We start from the raw sequence: 23211 nt of genomic DNA, 5'->3' as shown, positions 1-23211 counted from the left end.
AATATCAGTTGAAGTGAGGGTATTTGAAGACCAACTATAAGAAATGTTGGTGAAGCTTAGGCTCATGTTGGCTTGTCTCTGAAATCTTCCAAATAATTACTTACCATGTCTGACTCAAATCACCAAGCCCTTGGTGACATTTGACAGATGCACAGGCACAAATGCGAGTGTTGGGAACCAGCCAAAAACAGAAATTGAATTTCAATTTCAGTCATTAACAGATGCCTTCAACTGCATTTTAGTCAGCTTCACAAGTCTACGTAGGTACCTGATGAACCAGAACCAACAGTACTTTCCAGTTAGAAGGAAAGGATATTAGGGAATATGTTCAGCAGCTGGTAATGCAAGCTTGAGTGGAACAAATTTACAAAGATGTATCAAATGGAAGCTAAAGACATCCGAAACATTTCCAGAGTCATCACTTCTCAATGTGGATTACATCTTGTACAAGACAGTGAATTCTGCTGACAATATTAAACGCCATTTGCACAAGCTGAGTTATTAGAGTCAACAATCAATATTGAAACTCGATTGTTCAGAGGGGCTTTTTGGTTGAATTCATTCGCCATTAATAGTTACAGGATACTTGACCTGGCCTCAGCAAATGGAGTCGTCACAGGCACCAGTGAAGGCGTAAAAGTCACAGCACCATTAAGTTCTCCCAATCGAATGTCAATATATAAAAAGGTACTTCTGTGCTTTCATGAGGTGCTCCAAAGGGTGCAACTCAAATGGAAATGTGATCTCTGCATTGCTCAAGCCTATTAAATTTAGGTGGTGCTGACACTCCTAAGCTGGGCCAGTAAGACAAATCATGTGGTTCCTGTAGTTTCAGGGACAAAATTTGGCTCCAGGCATTTAGGAGACAAATGGAGTAGGGCAGCTCATGTAACCTTCAAAAATTAGTCTCAGATTCCATTTGATCCTTGACATTACAGAATGCTGTCAACACCTGGCTATTAAAGAACACTGTTTAAGCATTCTTTTCATGGAATAGTGCTATAAGGTTGAAGCCATTTGTTTATTAAAGCCAAATAAAGTTGACATGAACAGAAGTGGAATTCAATGAAAAATGGTCTTCTTCCTTGGTATCGAAGAAAGCATTCTGTTTGTTTCTCTCAAGTGGGTGAGAAGAGCTTCTTGGATATTAGGCCAAAGTGAATGAATTTGCTGATTAATGGCAGTGGTGCCTCTCCAAAAGCTGGAACTGCCTTTAAGTAAGGCTTAATTGATTTAGCCTTAAAAGAATGACAAGGTTGAATTACATTCCAACCTAGTTTTGCAATGGACAGATTTTGCAGCTGGGAATATAATTCCAAGTCCACTGATAGAAGCTACCACAAGGTAGAAAAATGCAGGTATACATAAAGATAGACCATAAGCAACTAGATCAGCTAAGCAAAAAGTGCTTCTGAGGGTTTTGTTGGAAGTTGGGATCAAAGTGACTGCAACTGCCGATTGACAGTGATGATATCACTATAACAGCTGGCGAGGAGGACTTAAATGCTTTAACCTTCAGTACATTGAATACAAAAAAAGGACTCACTCCAACCTGAGATTGCAAAGTGCAATTTGCAGGTGGAAACTCAGCTCCAAATCCATTGAGGAGTATGCCCAAGGTACAATAAAGTTGGCACAAATAAATATGGATCTTGGGCAACTCATTTGTTGACTTTGGGTGAAAAATCTACAAACACAACTGGCTGTTGTAGTTGAGATCAGCATGTGGATCCCACCACTGGGTCCTTAACCTCAGAACCCAAACCAATATTGCAGAAGAACACTGGTTTGGGTCCAGAATGATGCACTTCAGTCATCATTTCTGAAAATAATCCAAAGACTGGACTGGACTGGCGTGCTAGATCAAGCCACAACAGACTGCAGGAATCTGAACTTTTGATCCAGAATATAAATTAGGATCTTAAATGGCTTTTGATCATAGTTTCAGGTGCTGTCCTCAATTGCTGTCATCCCACTTACCTGAAAATCCAAGCTAAATTTCAGGCAAAGTCCTCAATTGGTCAACTGAGATACCATTGAGGTAAGAGGTAACATGGTTTGCCTGATGGCACCTGTAAACAGAGACGTTGCTGATAACTTTCAAATCTGAATTACCTCTTGGGCTTTCTGAGCCTCGTACTGCTGAAGCTGGCACATCAGGATTATATCTGGAATAGTCATCTGGTATACCGGAGGATCTTGTAGTTCTCTGATCCAATGTTGGCCTCGTGGCTGGATCCTTTGAGGTTGGGCAAGGGAAAAAAGTTTTGAAATGGGATATAACTAGAACTATGAAGACACTGTTTAGTTAAAAAAACAAAGCATAAGAACATAGTTTTTTTTCAAAAGAAGAAAACCAGTTCGAGTTTATTTAATACAACTTAAGAGCATTTTAGGCTGACTGTAAATAAAGTTCACTGGGATTATTCATCAAGTACCTTTGGTAATCAACAGAAGATCAGAGTATGATACTTGAGTTCAGTGAAACAAATAAACACAGAAATCCCAAGTGGTATTGATTTTCAAGTTCCTTTATTCATTTTAGCTGTAACTTCACTGCAATAAAGCTAATTCTGAAATTTGCAGCAAAAATGGAAAATTCTTGATTTAAATTTCAAAATGATATTTTTTCTTTTCAAAACGTCTGTCTTTAAGAGATCCAGTGTGTGATGTGGGGGCAGTACATCTGCGGGAGAAGAATGCATTAGAAAATATATGCAAGTTTCCTTTTCCATTCAAAAGGCAGCCTGCTGTCTGCCTGGTGGAGAGCAAGAACAAAAGCATCAAGGGGAGAGGTGAAGAAGCGATCACAGTAGACTATTTTCCAACTGCACCAGTTGAACGTATTCATGAAAGATGATCTGCAAGTCAATTTAGTTTTCATGCGGCATGACTCAAGTCAACTGGAGTTCAACAACAATACAAGAACATATCAAGAAGAAGAGTGCACTCGTTTGTTCCAGCAAAATATTAGAGCTATTTCTGCAATATTTTCTCTGGCAAGGGTTCCAGAAAGAATAAGAACTCTAAACACATGCAAGTTTCAAATAGTCACATGAAGCTCCTTTTCACAGATGTGTGTTGTGTGCAAGGCTTGATGGATTCTCCACTGTCAGAAGTGAAGGCCTTAACAGAATATCAAAATCAACCAAGAGCATGACTGGTTTGATTCATAACCATTCAGTTATTAATCAAAACTGGAACCAAAAACCTCACTTGCAAGCAGAAGAATATTTTTGATTTCAAAGTTTAAGTGAGAAAAATATGAATTGAATCTGGAACACTTTGAAGATTGAGATTTCACACCCCATGTCAGTTTAAAATTAAAGTTCTGGATGAATCAAATTCCATATTAGCAGAAAACTGGCTGCCTGGTTGTTAAAGTAAAAAGTAGTAACTTTGAATACCAGAGGTCAAAGTCAACCATTTTGATTAAGGTAAATTAGATCAGTTGTTTGGAAATTCTATTTGGTGCAGATAATTTGAACAGCAGCATTCCACACCATAAACACTGTAAAAATGTAAACAATGTCACAAGTATTGACAGAATTGTTGCAGTGAGCATCCTTCAGATTTACTCACAATTTAATGCAACTAATTTCACTTCAAATTGCTTAGATGATAGTCCTCGATGTCCAAATTAGTAAAAACAACCTACTTTTAGATCAAGTAAAAAAACTCACTCGACTGCATGGAAACAAATTTTTATTCCCAAGCATGGGTAACAGTAGTATTCATCCAAAACTTAAAGTGTACAGCAGGAACTATTTAATGTACTCTGGTCTTGAGACAGGAAACTAAATAACTCACATATGAAGTTTGAAAGAAGCAAAGAGGCTCTTCTGAAGCCCTTAGCAGTGTGTATAGTCTGACAGAAGTGTCATGGGAAAAAAGTTTCTTGGTGAGGCATGAGAGACATAAGGAAATTCCTTGCCCAGTGCACTAATTGACTTCAGAAAAGCTTTTGGTCGTGTTCTAGCAGTTCCTGAACCAACTGCTGAAACTGGGTACTGATTTCTGCTGAATGTCAGGATTCTCCTCCAAACACCTACTCCCCAGTTCAGAATGATAAACTCTAATGCACATCTTCCGGCTGCCTTCTTATATTTGAAGTCCTTCTATTTCTTATTATCACTTTTGGAATCCGGCAATTTCAAACTCCACTCAAGGATTGGGCACATAATCTGGACTGGCATTCCAGTGTATCAGGATAGAACTGTCACGGGTGCTATCCATATGAATATACTGTTAAGATGAGTGTTCAAGATCATTGCATGATGTAAAAAGTGAAATTTGCAGAATGTTTTAATCAATATTTTTTCAACTGATACAGTTTGCCAAAAATAAAGGATCAGAACATTCATTTCATTGCCTTTTGTGAAATCTTGCTGTTCAAAATGGCTTCCACATTTGTGTTTGCAATATGGCACTGCACTTGAAAATAATTACCTGACATGAAGTACTTTTGACATTATGGCAACGTAAGATATATATATATATATATAAGCTCTTTCTTCCTTTACATAGGCATAGTTGTCTAATGATAGAGACTAAAATAGGTTATAGTATTTTTCTCATTTGCAGCAAAGCTTAGCAATTCAATGGATGATGATTTTGGTCACATCAACTGAAGACCCTCATTTGGAATTTATATATTATTTGAACTTAGAAGAATATACAAAGTCATACAGACTTGAAACATTGTTTCTCACATCACAGGTGCTGCCAGACCTGCTGAATTTTGTTTTTATTTGGTTTCATCCCTATAAAATTGTTGTGCTGAAGGAAAAAGCACTAATATTTATCCAGATTGAGCGTGTTCAGAATAATTGTAATATGAAACCTGGAAGTATGCTGTATCAAGCAACACCATCCAGCCCATGTAAAACTGAACAAAAATCTTCCTTTCCACCTCGGGTTCTGGCAAAGGGCCAAACTATCACCAGAAAACGGTGTAGCTGGAGAAATTACAAGACAAGCAATCGTGAATATATATCTTCATTTTCCATTCATAGCAATCTTAATAAATGTCGATGGTTAACAGCATGTAAGTTATGTCTTGATGATTGTCAATTGTAAAACAATCCAGGTATTTGTGGAGAAAGAAGCAATCTCCATATTAAAGAGGCATTTAACATTATCCTGACAACCAGTTTCAGAGGTCAGAACAAGAAACAGAAGTCCGAGGCAATTTGTCCCAAACCTCAGCAGTACAGAAATATAACACAATCACCTCTACGCAGAACTGAGGTCTCCTTCCAAATCAAAAACTGGAAGAAGTGTGCACAAAACCTCTTCAAATATTAATTCCAGATGGTACAGAACAATCCCTTCCACATAATAGAAGACCCTAATCTGGTTGGTTTTGACACTCGGAACAAGGTGTGCCTCAGCCCCTATACCAAGTCAATTTACAATGCAAAGAATTAATGACAACATTTTAGTGCTGATAGATTTAGCAAGTTTGATGAATACACATTTTCTTCAGTTGCGAGTCATCCTATTGTGAAAAACTGCGAAGTGAGATCTCTATTTGACACAGTGGGTGCTTTTGTAAATAGGGTGACACAGATTAAGCTTCTTGATGTACTTCCAATGGATCAATCTTTAAGATGGTCTTTCAAATGTCAAGAGTGCAAGAGAACGCAAAACAAATACACACAAAACAGAGAAAAAACTCACACTGATTGTTCTGCAAGATTAAAACTTTAATGAAGTAACACCTACTCATTACATCACATTAAGCAGCAAAATTTTTTACTGTGACTACTTGTTGGCAGATTTTATTCAGAAAAGCAGGGAATCAGTAGTCCTGTATGCCTGCATAAGGCAAGTGATTGAGTTCACTACTTTGCAGACAGAGTTCAAGTCATCTTAATTATGATTCAATGTAGTTGATGACATTGTAACTCACTCTGGAGAGAACTCTGACTTGATCCAGCTCAAACCTACACCACTCTGGACTTGTCCAGCACCAGTCATGACGTTGCTTCCTTCCAGGTAGTGATGGTAGAAACAGACAGTGCATGTAAAAGTATGTTAAAACATGTTAAAAACAAACTCCCTACTTTCTGGGGTGGAGTGCAAAAGTATCCATTTGAAATTGAAAGCCAAACAATGCAAACACAGCACCAATTGTGTGCTGCCTTTTATTAGCTTTCTAAATTTCTTTCTAATCCAAAAGCTATAATTATTGACTACTGTCATTGATTATAATTCAATAAATTAATAATGCTGATGTGTACCTTCGTTCCTCGCGTGCGGCCATCTACTTGCTGCTACATAAATTAGAAAACCACCAAAACTCCCTTTAAATCGGTGTTAAATTAAGAACCATTCATTTGTAGAATTACATTTATATCTGAGAATGGTATACACCACAGATCTAAAGCCAGAGCTATCACTTAACAAAAATGAACTTTTGAGACAAATTGCAGATATTTAACACTATATTCAACAGATGTGCAGGTTAGGTTGATTGGCCATGTTAAATTGAGTGTACTGTGTGGACGATTACCAGGGTAAACGTGTGCTGTTACAGGAATAGGGGCTGGATGGGACTGTGGTTGGTACAGACTTGATGGGCTGAATGGCTTCCTTCTGTACTGTAAGGCTTCTATGATATCTATGATAGCTGCCACGCATCAGTGCAGCAATGTTACCTCTACCTCTTGTTTGCTACGTATGGCACGTGTTCTCTACATGGCACATTCAGATTGATGAGAAGGAACACAGAATTTTGTTTCTGGTAACTGCTGGGTATTTAACCAAGAAATATTTGCAACAATTGTGATGAGCAAGAAAGCTGAAAATAAAAAGCTGAAATGAGAAATGCAACCTTCATAAGCTACAAAGCAGATCACGTATTACTACAAGAATCAAAAAGAGCAATTGCTTTAAAAATATTTCATTTTAATGCAAACTTGAGCTCTAAACCTTTCACTACATTTAGACTCGTGGATCATCTAGAGGAAGAATTTTAAAATACTCACAGTTTCTTTCTTTTGATAGTAACTAATCAATGCATCCTTGAAAGCCTTTGTAACCTTCAGAACAAAACTGGCATCGTCTTCACTTTTTATCTGAAAGCGTTGCTGTAAGTAAACACAGTTACATTGCTGAATTTCACTATAGAACATTAAATTATTCCAGTCAGAAACATGTCCTGCATTGCTTGGAATTTCAGTAACCAGAGTTAGTGACAGTAATCTAAATGTAATCTGACCAGGTGACTTATTCCTGCTTGCATACTACGTTTTTAAAATATACTGAAGTATAAGAAAATAAATTTATTCTGCGCACTCTATACTGACTACTGTAGGTTTCATTGTAGTACTTAACTTCAACACATACTCAACCAGATGTTAGTTTTGATGACTGCCCAATCAAAATATCTTGCAGTGACCTAGTATGACCAACTAGGGTTAACAGTCTAAATAGGATTGTTGATAAAGTTATTCCAGACCTACTGTGAAGAAATCAGAGTAAGAGGTCTCTCAACACCCACGTTAAAGTCCAACAGGTTTATATGTTAGCACAAGCTTTCGGAACGCTGCCCTTCATCAGGTGAGTGGAGAGTTGGGTCCATAACAGGGCATATGTAGACATAGACTCAATTCAAAGATAATGGTTGGAATGCGAGTCTTGACAGGGAATCAAGTCTTTACAGGTGCAGACAATGCAAGTGGAGAGGGGGATAATCAAGAGGTGTGAATTGTCTTAAGCCAGGACAGATTTTGCAAGTCGAGGCCAAATGGTTACAGGTACTGCAACATGAACCCAAGATCCCGATCGAGGCCGTCCTCACGTATGGAACTTGGCTGTTTCTGCTCGGCCATTTTCCGTTGTTGTGGGTCTTGAAGGCTGCCTTGGAGAGCACTTACCTGAAGATCAGAGGTTGAATGCCCTTGATTGAAGTGTTCCCCAACAGGAAGGGAACACTCCTGCCTGATGACTGTCTTTTCATCCGTTGTTGTATGTCTGCACAGTCTCGCCGATGTACCATGCCTCAGGACATCCTTTCTTGCAGCGTATCAGGTAGACAACGTTGGCCAAGTTGCAAGAGTATATACCATGTACCTGGTGGATGGTGTTCTCACATGAAATGATGGCATCCTTGTTGATGATCAGGCACATCCTGCAAAGGCTGCTGTGGCAGGGTTGTGTTATGTCATGGTCACTGTTCTCCTGAAGGCTGGGTAGTTTGCTGCAGACAATGGTCTGTTCCAGGTTGCACGGTTGTTTGAAGGCAAGTACTGGGGTGTGGGAATGGCCTTAGCAAGATATTAGTCTTCAACAATGACATATTGAAGGCTCCGAGGATGATGTCATAGCTTCTCCACTTCGGGGAAGTACTGGACGATGAAGTGTACTCTGCCCGCTATATCCCGTGTTTGTCTTCTGAGATTAGTGCAGCTTTTCGCGCGTCGGCACTTTCGATCAACGAGTCAAGCACCATATCCTGTTCTTACAAAGAACAAAGAACAACCCAGCATGGGAAACAGGCCCTTCGGCCCAACGAGCCCGCGCCGCCACATCCTCCTACACCTACCCTGCCCTGCGCGTCTGCGAGTGGAACCCCTAACTTAGCCAGATTCAGGGGAGAATAGTGTCAATTTGGTATACCAATCAGCCTAAGAGCACATTTTTGGGGTGTGGGAGGAAACTGGAGCGCCCGGAGGAAACCCACGCAACCACAGGGAGAATGCGCAAACTCCTACAGACACAGACCCAAATCCATGTATCTGCACAGCTAGCAGTGATAGTCACTGAGCTGTTGCGGCGCCCGTCTACCGGTCCAGGATCAGGCACACACACCGACACGAAGTACTAGGCCACTCCCGGAACCTCCAAGAGCAGCCCACGCACGACCCACCGTGTGCATGCCCCTCCTTTGACAACAAGGTGGACCTCCACCTGCGGAATAAAAAGACAAAAACGTTAACATATAAGTCTACATTTCCGGTGTCTCCCGAGGCTCTGACCCTATTTAATACCCCCTACTATAACCCTCCATCCTTGTTTCGCTTACGTGTCTATCTAAGTAAACCTAAAACAAGTCCAACGTTCCTGCCTCCACCACCCTACTCGGTAGCGCGTTCCATACCCCCACGACCCTCTGCGTGAAGAACCTTCCTCTCACATCCAAATTATACTTCTTCCCCCTCACCCTGAGATCATGACCTCTCGTAATTGTACCCAGTCAAGGGAGCAGCCTCTCACTATTGACTCTATCTATTCCCTTCAGTATCTTATATACCTCTATCATGTCTCCCCTCAATCTCCATCTTTCCAAGGAGAAAAGTCCCAGTTTCTCCAACCTTTCCTCGTAACTCAGTCCTTCCATGCCAGGCAACATCCTGGTAAACCTCCTCTGCACCCTCTCCAGAGTCTCCACGTCCTTCCGGTAGTAAGGTGACCAGAACTGGACGCAGTACTCCAAATGCAGTCTAACCAACGTTCTGTACAACTGAAGCATTAGATGGCAGCTCCTATACTCTATACCCCTTCCTATAAAGGCTAGCATTCCATAAGCTTTCCTCACAACCTTCTCCACTTGTGTCGCCACCTTCATAGACTTGTGAACCTGCACTCCCAGGTCCCTCTGTATTTCTATACTCCTAATCTGTCTACCTTTTATCACGTAGCTCCTCTCTGCATTATTCCTTCCAAAATGCATCACCTCGCATTTGTCAGGATTAAATTCCATCTGCCACCTATCTGCCCAATGCACCAACCTATCTATATCCTGCTGTATCACCTGACATTCCACCTCAGTATCCGCCAACCCTGCCATCTTGGTGTCATCCGCAAACTTGCTGATCACACCACGTACGCTCTCTTCCAAGTCGTTTATGTATACTACAAAGAGGAGAGGTCCCATTACTGAGCCCTGCGGCACACCACTGGTCACTGGCCTCCAGCCCGAAAAGGTCCCCTCAACAACTACCCTCTGTCTCCTATTGCCCAGCCAGTTCTCAATCCACCTAGCTACCTGTCCTTGTATCCCATGCACCTTAACCTTTTCTACCAGCCTACCATGAGGGACTTTGTCAAACGCCTTACTGAAATCCATATAGATGACATCAACGGCTCTCCCATCGTCAACCGTTTTTGTCACCTCCTCAAAGAATTCCACCAGATTCGTAAGGCAAGACCTCCCTCTAATAAAGCCATGTTGCGTATCCCTAATCAGATCACAACGCTCCAAATGCTCATACATCCTACCCCTAAGTATTTTTTCCAATAATTTCCCTACCACCGATGTCAAACTCACCAGTCTATAATTTCCAGGGTTATCCCTACTACCTTTTTTAAACAGCGGTACCACATTTGCTACCCTCCAGTCTTCTGGGACCTCACCTGTGTCCAAAGAAGAGACAAAGATTTGTGCCAGAGGCCCAGCAATTTCATCTTTCACCTCCCTAAGCAGCCTGGGATAAATACCATCAGGCCCCGGCGCTTTATCCGTCCTTACGCTACCTAAAAGCCCTAGCACTTCCTCCCTCGTAATGGATATTTCCTTCCACTGATCCACAGCTCCCTCCAAGACACTGCACGACACCGAACCCCTCTCCTTCGTGAATACCGACGCAAAGTACTCATTCAGGATCTCCCCCATTCCCTCCGACTCAATACATAACTCCCCACTTTTGTCCCTAAGAGGACCAATTTTCCCTCTAACTACTCTCTTGCTCCTAATATAGGAATAAAATGCCTTTGGATTTTCCTTAATCCTATCAGCCAAAGCCATTTCATGCCCTCTCTTCGCCCTTCTAACTCCCCTTTTTAGCTCCCTCCTACTCTCTCTATATTCCTCCAGCGCTCTCTCCGTACCCAGTTGTTTCGACCTAACATACGCCTCCCTCTTCTTCCTTACCAAGTCTTCGATACCCCCTGTAATCCACGGCTCTCTAATCCTACCTTTCCCATCCTTCCGCTTAACCGGAACATGCCTTTCCTGCAGCATTTTCAGTTTGCCCTTAAAAGCCTCCCACTTGCCAACCATGGACTTGCCAGCTAACAGTCCCTCCCAATCAGTGTCCTTCAGCTCCCTCCTAATCCGGCTATAGCGCGCCTTCCCCCAGTTCAGCACACTCCCGTTTGGCCGGCACTCATCCCTTTCCATTTTTATCCTAAAGTAAACGGACTTGTGGTCCCTGTTAGCCACATGTTCGCCTACCTCAACCTCAACCTCAACCACCTGCCCCGGCTCATTACCCAACACTAAATCCAGTATAGCCCCTTCCCTAGTCGGGCTAGTTACATACTGCTCTAGGGACCCTTCCAAAACACATTTTACAAACTCCTCTCCCTCCGCACCCCCAGCTCTAGGCCCCCTCCAATTCACTCCAGGAAGATTAAAGTCACCCACTACAACCACCCTATTCTTCCTGCACCTATCCAAAATGCCCCTGCAAATGCCTTCCTCCACTGACCTCGAGCTGTTGGGTGGCCTATAGTATAATCTCATAATCTCTCCCTTTTTATTCCTCAACTCCACCCACAGCGACTCAATCCCTAACTCTTCCATACTGTCCTCCCTCTGCACTACTGTGATGTTTTCCTTTACTAACAGTGCCACCCCCCCACCTCTCTTCAACCCTCCTCTGTCACACCTAAAACACTTATACCCAGGAACATTCAGCTGCCAGTCCTGCCCTTCACGTAACCACGTCTCCATTACAGCCACCGCATCTAACTTCCTCACAAACATCAAGGCCCTAAGCTCATCCGTTTTTCCTGTCACACTCCTCGCATTGAAACAGACACAGTTCAACCCACCAGTGTCCCTCGGAACCTCCTTCTCCCTGATAATTTTCCTTTCACCCAATTCTGTCCCAGCCACATCCCCACCCCCAACTCCCTATTAGTTTAAACCATTCCTAAACACACCAGCTAACCTCCCTGCTAAGACACTAGTTCCCCTCCCATTCAAATTTTCTCCACCCCTCCTGTACAGTTGCCCTTCTCTCATAAATACCTCCCAGCGGTCTACAAAAGTAAAGCCCTCTACCCTACACCAATCCCTCAACCATGCATTCAGCTACATGATCTCGTCATTCCTAGCCCTGCTGGTACTAGGCAGCAACCCAGAGAATGCCACCCTGGAGGTCCTGCTCTTCAGTTTGGACCCCAACTCCCTAAATTGCCTACGGACATCTACCCTACTCCTCCTTCCTATGTCCCCCTCCCCTATGTGTATTATTACCTCTGCCTGGGTCCCCTCCCCTTTCAAAATTCCCTCTACCCTTTCTGTTACGTCCTGTACCCCTGCTCTAGGGAGGCAGACCACCATCCTGGAGTCACGCCTCTGCCCACAGAACCTCCTGTCAATGCCTTGGACCCTCCCATCCCCTACCACTATCACCTTGCCAGCCCCCTTCTGTTCCTCTAAGTCATTCTGTCCCTCCTGCCTGTCCTTTTGTGCCCCTGTCGATGAATCTTGGGGGGCCACTGGGGAGGCCGGGGGACCATGACTATTCTTCTTCTTCCTCTTTTTCCGCCTAACAGTCATCCACCCATCCTGCTCTTCAGCCCTTGGGACCTCTTCCTGCTCATGGTTCTTAGACATTATCTCTTCGTTTTCCCTGACCAGAAACGCATCCTCCAAACGCCCCTCGAGTTGCCTGACCCAGGCCCTCAAGCGCTGCAACTCTAAACATTTAGCACAGATGTGGACCTTGGGGAGACGTGACACCACCAAGAACTCCCACATGTGGCACCTAACACAGCTTATGTTCCTCCCCATAGCCCCTGCCATGTCCCAACCTCCTGTATGTGGCAAAAGGTAGAAATCTGCAACTCACCTTCTCTAAGCCTGCTCTCACCTAAGCCCAGCGAGCCAAAGCCCTTCTCACTCAGCTCCCACTCGCTCCGCTGCCCACTGTATGCCGCTACCTCCTTTTTTATACCCCCCGCTCCCCCTTCCCGACAATCCCCTCGCTTAACTTCTGGTACGGAAGTAAACTACACTCTCACAAACCCCGCGAACCGGAAGTCTTTGCGTCTGTTGCATTCCTCCGCATTTGAGCGGATCTTGTGTACACGGAGGGCTTGTCCGCAGGGGATAGCTTCTTTAAATGCGTTTGGGATGGAAACTGGAGAAGTGAAGCATCGTGAGATTATCCATGGGTTTGCGGTCAGTGAAGTGCTGAAGTGACCATCCTTGATGAAGATGGGCACGTCCAGGAATGCAACAAATTCTGGAGAGTAATCCATGGAGAGTCTGAAGGTGGGATGGAACTTGTCGATGTCAGCATGTAGTTATTTCAGTAATTGCTCGCCGTAAATCCAAAAGGAAGAAAATGTCATTGATGTATCTACTGTATAGCATCGGTGGAAGGTCCTGTGCAGTGAAGAGGTCTTGTTGGAACCAGTGCATGAAGATGTTAGCATATTGAGGTGCAAATTTGGTCCCCATGGCTGTTGTACGTGTCTGGATGAAGAACTGGCTGCTGAAGGTGAAGACATTGTGGTCCAGGATGAAGTGGATGAGTTATAGAATTGCATTTGGAGATTGGCAGTTGTCAGCATTGAGTACTGAGGCATTGAGTACACGAGCCCACCTGACCAAGCCTTAACATTTTCCCTTTTACTGCCCTGGAATTCGGATCTTTCATATGTTTCTTTCCTGTCTCCCATCATGCCATCTCTGAGCTCACTTTGAGACTCACCTGCTACTCTCTCGTTTGTATTTCTACTAAACAAAGACCTCATCATTAGTAGGAACCGAACTGCTTTTTAAAAACGTTATTTAATGGCAGGTAGCTGTCACTGGCTCGGCCAGGATTTTTATTGCCCACCCTGAATTGCCTTTGAAGTGGTGGTGAGCTGACCTCTTGAACCACTGCAGTATGTGCGGTGTTGGAACACTCACAGTGCTATTAAAAAGGAGGTAGTTCTAGGATTTTGACCTATTGACTGTGAAAGAACATTGATATTGTTCTGAATCAATATGATGCAAGGCTTGCATGGGATCATGCAGGTGTTGAGTTCCCGTGCATCTGCTGCCCTTGACCTTCTAGGTGGCAAGGGTCACTGATATAGAGAGTCCTGTCAAAGGAGCCCTGATGAGTTGCTGCAGCTAATCTCGGAGATAATCACTGTGCATCAGTGGGAGAGGTGATGAATGTTGAAGGTGATGGATGGGGTGCTCATCAAGCAGCTTTATTCTGAACAGTATTGTGCTTCTTGAGCATTGTTGAAGCTGCACTCATCCAGGCAAGCAGAATATTCCATCACACTCCTGACTTGTGCCTTGCATATGGTGCACAAGCTTTGGGGAACCTTGTAGGGCCTTGTATATGTTGGACAGGCTTTGGAGTGCCTGGTGGTGAGTTACTCATGATTCCTTGCTACTGATCTGTAGCTACAGTATTTATATGGCTGGCACAGTTCAGCTTCTGGTCAACAGTAATCTCCCAGGATGTTGACAGTGGGGGATACAATATTGGTAATGCATTGAATCTCAAGGGGAGATGGTTGGATTCTTTGTTATAAAGAGTCATTCCCCCAACTTGTATGGCACAAATGATGCTGGCCACTTATCAGCCCAAGCCTGATGGTTATTTAGGTCTTGCTGCAAATGGACACAAGTTACTTCAGTATCTGAATCGTCGTGAATGGTGTCAAACATTTCGCTGTGCGATCATCATGAATATTCCCACTTATAATGTAGGGAAGGCTACTGATGAAGCAGATGAAAATTTGGTGAACCAAGGACACGACCCCGAGGAACTCCTGCAGCCTCGTCCTGGAACTGAGCTTACTGACCACCAACAGCCACAAACATCTTCTGTGCTAGGTGTTACTCCAATTAGTGGAGACACTTCCTCAATTCCAACTGACAATAATTTTGCCTGGGTTGCTCGATACCACTATCAAACGCTGCAACAATGTCAAGGGCTCTCACTTGTCGAGTTCAGCTTCTTTTTGCAGCTTGGACTAAAGCTTAATGAGGTCAGATGCTGCGTGTCCCCAGTGGAATCCAAACTGAACATCAGGGAAGTTATTGCTGAATAAGTGCCATTTGATCACACTGTTGACGACACCTTCCATCTCCTTGCTGCTAATCAATAGTGGACTGGCAGGGTGGTAATTGGCCAGGGTAGATTTGCCTTGCCTCTGGAGAACAGGACTCACTTGAGTAGTTTTTCACATCGTTAAGCAGATGCCAGTTTTGTAGCTATAGTGGAATAGTTTGGCTAAGCTAGTTATGGAGTACAAGTCTTCAGCACTATTGCAGAACGTTGTCTGGGGTTTTGCAACATCCAGTGCTTTTGACCATTTTTTGATATCACATGGAATGAACTGAATGGGCTGAAGACTGACATCTGAGATACTAGTGCTACAGGAAGCAGCAGAGATGGATCATTCACTCAGTACTGCTATCTGAAAACTGTTGCAAATGCTTCAGCCTTGTCTTTTGCACTGATGTGCTGGGCCCTTCAATCATTTAAGATGGGGACGCTTGTGGAGCTTCTTCTTCTAGTTAGAGGTTAATTGTTCACCACCATTCACGACTAATATGGCAGGTCTGCAGAGTTTAGATGTCCACAAATCTACTTCATTCTTCCACTTAAAACAACTGGAAGGTAATCATACCTCTACAACTTAAATTTGCTTAAGACCATATTCAACTAATGGCTACAAGGATTATAGTTCCTGTCTGAAAATGTCTCAGTTTCCAAATTTCATCTTTAGGTAATAATTTTCTGCTACCACATTCTAGTATAGGAAGCCAGCTAGTAGACAAACTGAAGCCAATCTTTATTCACTGATGCAAGCATAAATTTTGAGTTACCCATTACAAACATTAACTGTTTGAATCCTAAGTGAATCCCCAGTTGGTACCCAAGACCTGCACACATTTAGACACAATAGACAATTAACCTCTATGCATCATGATAATGATGTGCTCATTAACTAGATTCAGACATGATTCATCACGAATCCAGGCAAACTTCTCTTTGGTCAGTTCAACCAAGTGCCCAACTGCTCTTCTGATTACAGATGTAAGTAACTTCCCCACAGCTGACATTAACCTGATAACCTGCCGTTTACTCATTCTCCCGCTCCAACTTCATAAATAATGATGATGCACTTGCAATTTTCCACTTTTTTTTAAAAACACTGGTGCAGAAATCACCAAATCCAAGAGAATTGAATACCTCAAGTCCATTTTTGTTTCAATCATCATTTCCCCCCATTAATATGAAATCCACTAATTTCCACGGCTCTCAAAGCTCATAAGTTAAAGGAAGATTTGGGTGACAAACATATAAATTTTCATTGTTTTATATTGTCAGACAGAGCCAGTAGTGAAGTTATGTATTTTCTAAAGGTTGGCATAATTTACTCATAGCTTCATAATTTAAATTACCTGACCATTATATAAATCCTAACAAACAGAATGAACAAGGAAGATTAAATTCATACACCTGCAATTTTTAAAAAAATTCCTTCATGTGATGCAGGTGACACAGACAAGACCATAAAAATAGGAACAGTTGTGGGCCAGCCATTCGAGCCTCCTCTGACATTTAATAAGATCATGATTAATCTAACACTTAATTCCATTTTCCTGCCTTCTGTCCATAACTCTTAATTCCCTTACTCATAAGGCCAGCATTTGTTGCCCACCTTTAATTGCCTTTGAACTGCATGGCTTACCTGATCATTTCCGAGTCTAAAAGTCGACACACATTGCTGTGGATTGGAATCATGTGTGCAGGCCAGACCGGGTAAGAACATCAGATTTCCACCCCTAACACATATCAACGAACCAGATAGGTTTTTACAATAATGTCATGGCCATCATTACTGTGACAAGCTTTCAATTTCAGATTTATTAACTGATGTAAATTCCTGTAGTTGCCATTGTAGAGTTTCAACCTGTGTTGTGTTCCTAGAGTATTAGCCTAGATTTCTGGAATTCTCGGCCAGTGACATTGCCTCACTGTTACCCTTACACATGGTATAGTACATTAGCACAACATTGTTTAAAAGTTCAAATTTGGAATTAGGTAACACAAGTTAGCTTAAGCTCCTCAATGCATTATACTACATTGATGACACACAAAATGAATTCAGACTTACCAAATATTCATAGAGTTTCTTTCTTTTCAGATCAATCACATCGGGGAAGTTTTGTGGTTTGGGACAATCACTCTGATGAAAACAAAAAAATTAGAGCATTGAACAAAAGCCCCATGAATCAAGTATTCATATGCAGGTACATTTGATTTTTATCAGTTTGTATCATCATATATGAAAGTAGATTTGGCATGACAGCAAGCCTGAACCTCAATATTGAAAACAAACTGGAATTGTCCTGTACCTTTATATTAAATAGCCCCATGAACTTCCCTCATAACAGTAAGGGTCAACTGGAGTATTGCCTGCAGTTCTGGTCACCACATTGCAGGAAGGACATAATTGCTCTGGAGTGCGCACAAAGAAGGCTTACAAGAAGTTGCCAGGGCTAGAAAAATGTAGCTAGAGAGACAGATTGGATTGGTTAGGGTTATTTTCCTTGGAAAGGTGGCTGAGGGGTGACTTGATTGAGAAGTACAAAATTATAAGGGCAAGGGATAAGAGTGCACAGGGCAAAACTGTTTCCCTTGGCAGAGAATTCTACATTAAAGTCCAACATGTTTATTTGGTAGCACAAGCCACAAGCTTTCAGATGATGAAGGAGCAGCGCTCTGAAAGCTTGTGGCTTGTGCTATCAAATAAACCTGTTGGACTTTAACCTCGTCTTGTAAGACTTCTTACTGTGCTTACCCCAGTCCAACGCCGGCAGCTCCAAATCACAGAATTCTAGAACCAGGGAACATAAATTCAAGATAAGTGACCGAAGATGTAGAGAGGATGGAATTTTTTTTTATGCAGAGGATACTGGGTGTCTGGAATTCGCTGCTGAGTTGGTGGTGGGGAAAAGACCCTAAACACTTTAAAAAGTACCTGTATCTGCATAACTAAGACAGTAAAAATGACCTCCTTCTGTGCTGTAACATTTCCATGGTTCTAATTATTATATTTGTATTTTTCATTTCAAATAAATGCATTCCCTTACAGAGTGGCATATTCCATTGTTAGAAAAAGTGAACACAGAACAAAAAATACATTTTTCACATTTAGAACTAATAGTTTTCTCTCAATATGGTTGCTGCTTTTAAATGCTGTAATAAGTTGTACAAATACAAGAGTATAAATGCTTATAAAGGAATCTATCAGAGGTGCTGTCACTATGACAGTGAAAGGCTGAGAAATAAGAGCAACATCAGGGAAGTACTAAGTCTATCAGAACACATTTTCAAAACCAAGAAATAAAAAAAATTGTCCCCAAGAGTTCTTGTTACAAGCACTAAATACTTAATAAGCAACTGTTTATTTTCCAGCAGACAAAATAAACAGTTATATACAGAAGTTGCAATTGATTTCTTCAGGTGCTGATTGAACACTAGCAGCAAATTGAAATAGAACAGGAGATTTTGTTCAATGTCAACCTTGTTCAATGGGCCAATTATCTTATGAACTATCTTTGGTTGAAATCAAGGTTGAGAGATGATCATACCTGATCATGACCAAAACAGGTTATCTCTTCGTGACATAGACTATGTACCTCAGATTTAATGCTTTCAGGAAGGCATTACATATATTTGGCAGGGAGAACGAGGATGAAGCAAAAAATAAATATGTTGCATAGAAGACAGAGACACTAACATCCTTACAATAAAAAGAGGAAGAATCAGACAGGGAAGAAATACAAAGTAGACTAAGGCAGACCTGAGCCACATGTACATAAATGCATGGAGTATGACAAATAAGGCTGAAGAATTCAGGCTCAGTTTGCCAAATGTACTGATGTGACCACAGCAACAACAATGACTTCACTCAACAAGAATAGGAACATGAAACTTAAATTGTGTGGTTCCAATATGTTTAATAGGGGAGAGAATGATATTGATATCAGTATTGATCAAAGATACATGTACAGCAAGAGATAATATCCTCTTGGATTCAAGAATTGTTTTAGTTTTGTTAAAGGAGAAAAGAAGAGGGTGTATAACAGGTCAGACTTTGTTTGGAAGGTGGGGAATTGACAGCAAACTGCCAGCATTCGCATCATTACCACTATGAAATTAACCTCAACTTCAGGATAGCAAGCATTCACGGATTAGCATGGAAGTCCTGAGGTTGTGGTCTGCTACCCAAAACTCTGACAGGTAGGGTTGTGGTCTTTCCCAGATCAGGCTATCACTGAAATCAAATATTCTTCAATTTCATTCCCCTCACAAAAGCATTTGAAACTTCCTTAACATGTAACATGTTCAAAAGTAACTATGTTTTTAAACCATTATATGACATTAATAAAATTTGATGGGACAAAGATTACCCCGAAAATAGTTTTATGATGGTGGAGTGCTGTTAAATAAAAAAAAAGTTAGCTGACTCAAGCCAAGTTCTAACCTCTTTTTAAAAAAGATTTCTTCAGAATAATTGAACTTCTACCTTCCCATGTGTATGCCACAATCTTTTAATTTGTTCAACGTAACACTGATTTTTGAAGGTTTTTCATTTTAGTTCTTTTAGCTTCCTCTTTTAAGGGTGGGGAGTTCTAGGAAATTCCTAAAATCTCAGTGACTGCCAAGACAGTCTGATGGCATTTGAGAGCACAGTAAATCTTGAGAATGGTCAGCAAATAACACAGTAATCAGTTACAGCATCTCTACAATGCACCAGGGCTGAAATTCTCAGAGATCAATCATTGGACAAGGCTTACTTCAGGTCAGTGGCTGTGTCCTTGCTTTACCACCAACCACAAAACCTGGCCCAATTTAAACCACGAAAAATTGTGGGAAGGTGGCTGAGCAAGTTTTAAAGCAAATTTCACAAAGATGCCAAAACAACATCGCATTGTGGGGAAGTTCAATTATTTCAATGTGAAATGAAGGAGAAGGGATGGGAAGGGAGAAAAAAAGTGTAAAGAGAAAAGTGGAAGAACTCCTGAAATTTGCACAAGAACTTCTTTATCAACATATTTCCAGCTCAACATAAAATGGGGAATGAAGTAAAATTTTTCAGTTGCAGCACATTTGGAAACAAGGATCATGAACTGCTGAAGGTTCAGTTACTCAACTGTAAAAGGAACATGCAGACATGACAACAAACAGGTAGAGGGATTCAAGAAGATAATACTGGTGCAGATTAAACAATGTCAGAAGGGGAAAGTAAAAACATTTTTATGTTGTTGGAGACAGTTTCAAAAAAATGCGAACAAGACACAAAGTTTACACATGTAGTTAATAGTGAGATGGGTAATAGGAGACTTCAGTAAATTCAAGAGCCACAGGACTTAGGAGTAAGTCATTTAGCCCCCACTAGAGCTGCTCTGCCATTCAGTAAGATCACAGCTGATCTGTTTGTGGTCTCAACTCCGCTTTTCTGTCTGCACCCTGCATAAATAACCTTTGACTCCTTTTTCAAATCACCTAGCCTCTCATGGCAAATGAAGTTTAATGCAAAGATGTATGAAGGGGTATATTTGGTAGGTAGCATTAGGAATTGCAATATAAACAACATTGTAAAATTTTAAAGAGATGCATAAACAGAAAGGCCTTGAAGAGTATATATACACATTTTGGAAGCTGGCATGAAAAGTAAAAGACTGTTGTAATAGCATGTGGAATCCTGGCCCTTAGGAAAAATTAAGGAGGCCTGGTTATACCAGGTTAGGAATTGTGTGTCAAGGTCAGGGCATCACATGATAGGAAGGATGTCAAAGGTTTGAGAGCGAGCAAAGGACAAGAATGGTGCCTTTGATCAGAGTAGGGGAGTTTTAATAGAAGCGTTCAGAATTAACAGTTTTTAATACAGCTGATAATTGGCAAAAGAACCAAAGGGAATTTTCAAACAGGTAAATTACACAGCAAGTTATATTGATCTGCAATGCACTGGTTGAAAGGCTGGCGGAAGCAGATTCACTGGAAACTTTCCAAAAGTGCCTAACTATATTTTTGAAAAATAAAAACTTCAGAGCTATGGAGAAATGGAGGGGGGTGGCATTAATTGGATAGCTTTCTAAAAGAGCCAGCACATGATGGGATGAATGGTTTCATTCTGTGCCATATGATTCTATGAAGAGTCCTATTTGAAAGAAATGCAAATGATTTCCCCAAATTCTGAAAAGTTAGCAACTGATACTGTGACTTACCTTTGGCTCTGTCCAATGATCAGGCTTCCTGCAGCACAAAAATTAGAAGTTTATCATATTTAATATATTTGAAACATTTCAGTAATTTTGGCACAAAATGAACAGAGCATGAAGAATGTGAAAAATGCTGAAGGGCAGAAAGCAAGAAAAATAGCTCAGTATGAGAGATGTTTGAATACAGATAATAAAACTGGTTGAACATTGTTTAAGGGCTGTATTTAATACAATAAAGTCAATTTAGGGTGGAAAAGTTTAGAAACAGAACACTATTTGACCCAACTTGACCCAACCCTTTTACAACTAACTTCACCCCATATTCTCCCACACTGCTAAATGTCTACCTCCAGAAACAAAGCACAGTCTTCTATTTTTAGAATTGCGAATATTAAACACACCATCATCTTAACTGCAAAAGAAAAATCAGCAATCATTTCAATAGTCTGCTGAAGAATGTTTTGAATGATTTTTGTCAGCCTTGTAAACAGAATACTAACAAATCACCAGTTCTCTGCAATAATGCTCATTTTGTGTCATTTAATAGTAGAGTATTGGTCGAAGACGTTAATCAGTTCAAGGGCAGAAAATAGTTTAGTAAGCACAATAAATTAATTTGCAAATCCCAATTATTTGTGTCGATTCACAGTATTGGAACCAGAGTATTTAATTTTTTCTGATGTACAATCAACTTTAGTTTTGAAAGCACCCCCACAGTTTAAAAATTAGTAGATTTCTCAGAAGTAAAATTAGGAAACATCTCTTTACACTTAAGTGCAGTAGAAATTTGGAACTCTTTCACTAATGGCAATTGACGCTAGGTCAACTGATCATTTTAAAAAGAATTCTATATTTTTGTTACCAAAGAGATATAGGGTAAAGGCTGGTATATGGATTCAAGTCACAAATCAACCCTGCCGGACCTCAAGGAATTAAGCAAGCGATTCTTGCTCCATGTTATCTCATAATAAAACAGTCATTTGAGTTTTGCAATTTGTGGGCTGCAAGATCTCAAAATTTAAATTGCTTTTGTACTGCTACGGTAATTCAATTAATGCTCAGGTCTTCCTGAAATTGCCTAGAACAACATAATAAACAAAAAGACACACAACACTTAGGAACATTAAGTTTGTGATACATTGAAACCAGTTCATCTGGTTCTTTTTTAAAAAAAGAAATATTTCTAATAGAAACCAACCCAATTTGTTCTCTTGCACTATATTCATCTTCATTTTGTTTTGTGCTATGTCTTCTCCACTCTGCACCTCTATTGTCATCTACGTATTGTAGCAGATCATCTTTTCTTATATCTGAATACCTATCTGAACTCCTGATATCATTTTCAGGTTCCTCGTGGTGGACTTTTCTCCAATCAGGATATCCAGCTGAATCTTGTACACGATCTGCATATGGCCCCCCTTGTTGATCAGAGTAATGTTCATAAATTACAGTGGATTTTTCACAATGTTCTTTGTTATCTCTTTTCCAGTCACTATATCCACTTGAAATACTTTCTCTGTATTGTGTTCTGCTGTCTTTCCTTGGGTCTGCATATCTGTCCATTGCTCCAACGCACTCTTCGTACGGGTCTTTACTGTCTTTCCTCCAGTCAGAATAAGTATCAGTGGTTCTGACATCAGCTCTATATTGTCCTTCTTCATTCCTCGGAGCTGAATACATCATCTCGCTAGTCAGAGATTGCTCTCGTGTGTTCATCATGCCTTCCATCAAATCTTGTTCAAGTTTAGAGGGATTTCTGCCCCATTCTTGCTGCCAACCTAAGGAAAAAACAAATGAATAAAATGAGAACTTGATACAATATAGTTATTACTACCGTATTAAAATCGGTTAAGTGGAGTAGATTGCATTATGTTACTCAAACTATTCTTGAGAGATTTTTATAAATATATTGACTTTTGAAGTTCAGTACACACCCAATAAAAATGTTGCACATAGCTGAACAAAAATTGCCTTCAGGAAAGTTACAACCTTTAAAA

The 23211-nt window shown here is 41.1% G+C and overlaps 1 protein-coding gene across 5 annotated transcripts in view; it reads right to left on the bottom strand.

Moving 5' to 3' along the window:
- LOC145355899 (uncharacterized) overlaps positions 1-23211 on the bottom strand; it is an 80367-nt gene that overhangs the window by 5123 nt on the left and 52033 nt on the right. For 2 of the 5 annotated variants that reach the window (XM_080208366.1, XM_080208384.1), the window contains 5 exons: positions 22413-22992; positions 21221-21248; positions 17101-17172; positions 6993-7094; positions 2116-2239 (listed from right to left, as the gene is read on the bottom strand). In XM_080208366.1, the coding sequence (XP_080064492.1) occupies positions 2116-2239; positions 6993-7094; positions 17101-17172; positions 21221-21248; positions 22413-22992 (906 nt within the window). Of the gene's footprint in view, positions 1-2115; positions 2240-4810; positions 5994-6992; positions 7095-17100; positions 17173-21220; positions 21249-22412; positions 22993-23211 lie in introns of those variants that run through there. The other 3 variants (XM_080208376.1, XM_080208403.1, XM_080208393.1) reach the window with 3 other exon arrangements.

Source organism: Carcharhinus amblyrhynchos, chromosome 2 (assembly GCF_965287045.1).
Source record: "Carcharhinus amblyrhynchos chromosome 2, sCarAmb.v2.hapA, whole genome shotgun sequence".
Taxonomy (NCBI): Eukaryota; Metazoa; Chordata; class Chondrichthyes; order Carcharhiniformes; family Carcharhinidae; genus Carcharhinus; species Carcharhinus amblyrhynchos.
The sequence above is the reverse complement of the archived record's forward strand: the minus strand, read 5'-3'. Positions and strand labels throughout refer to the sequence as shown.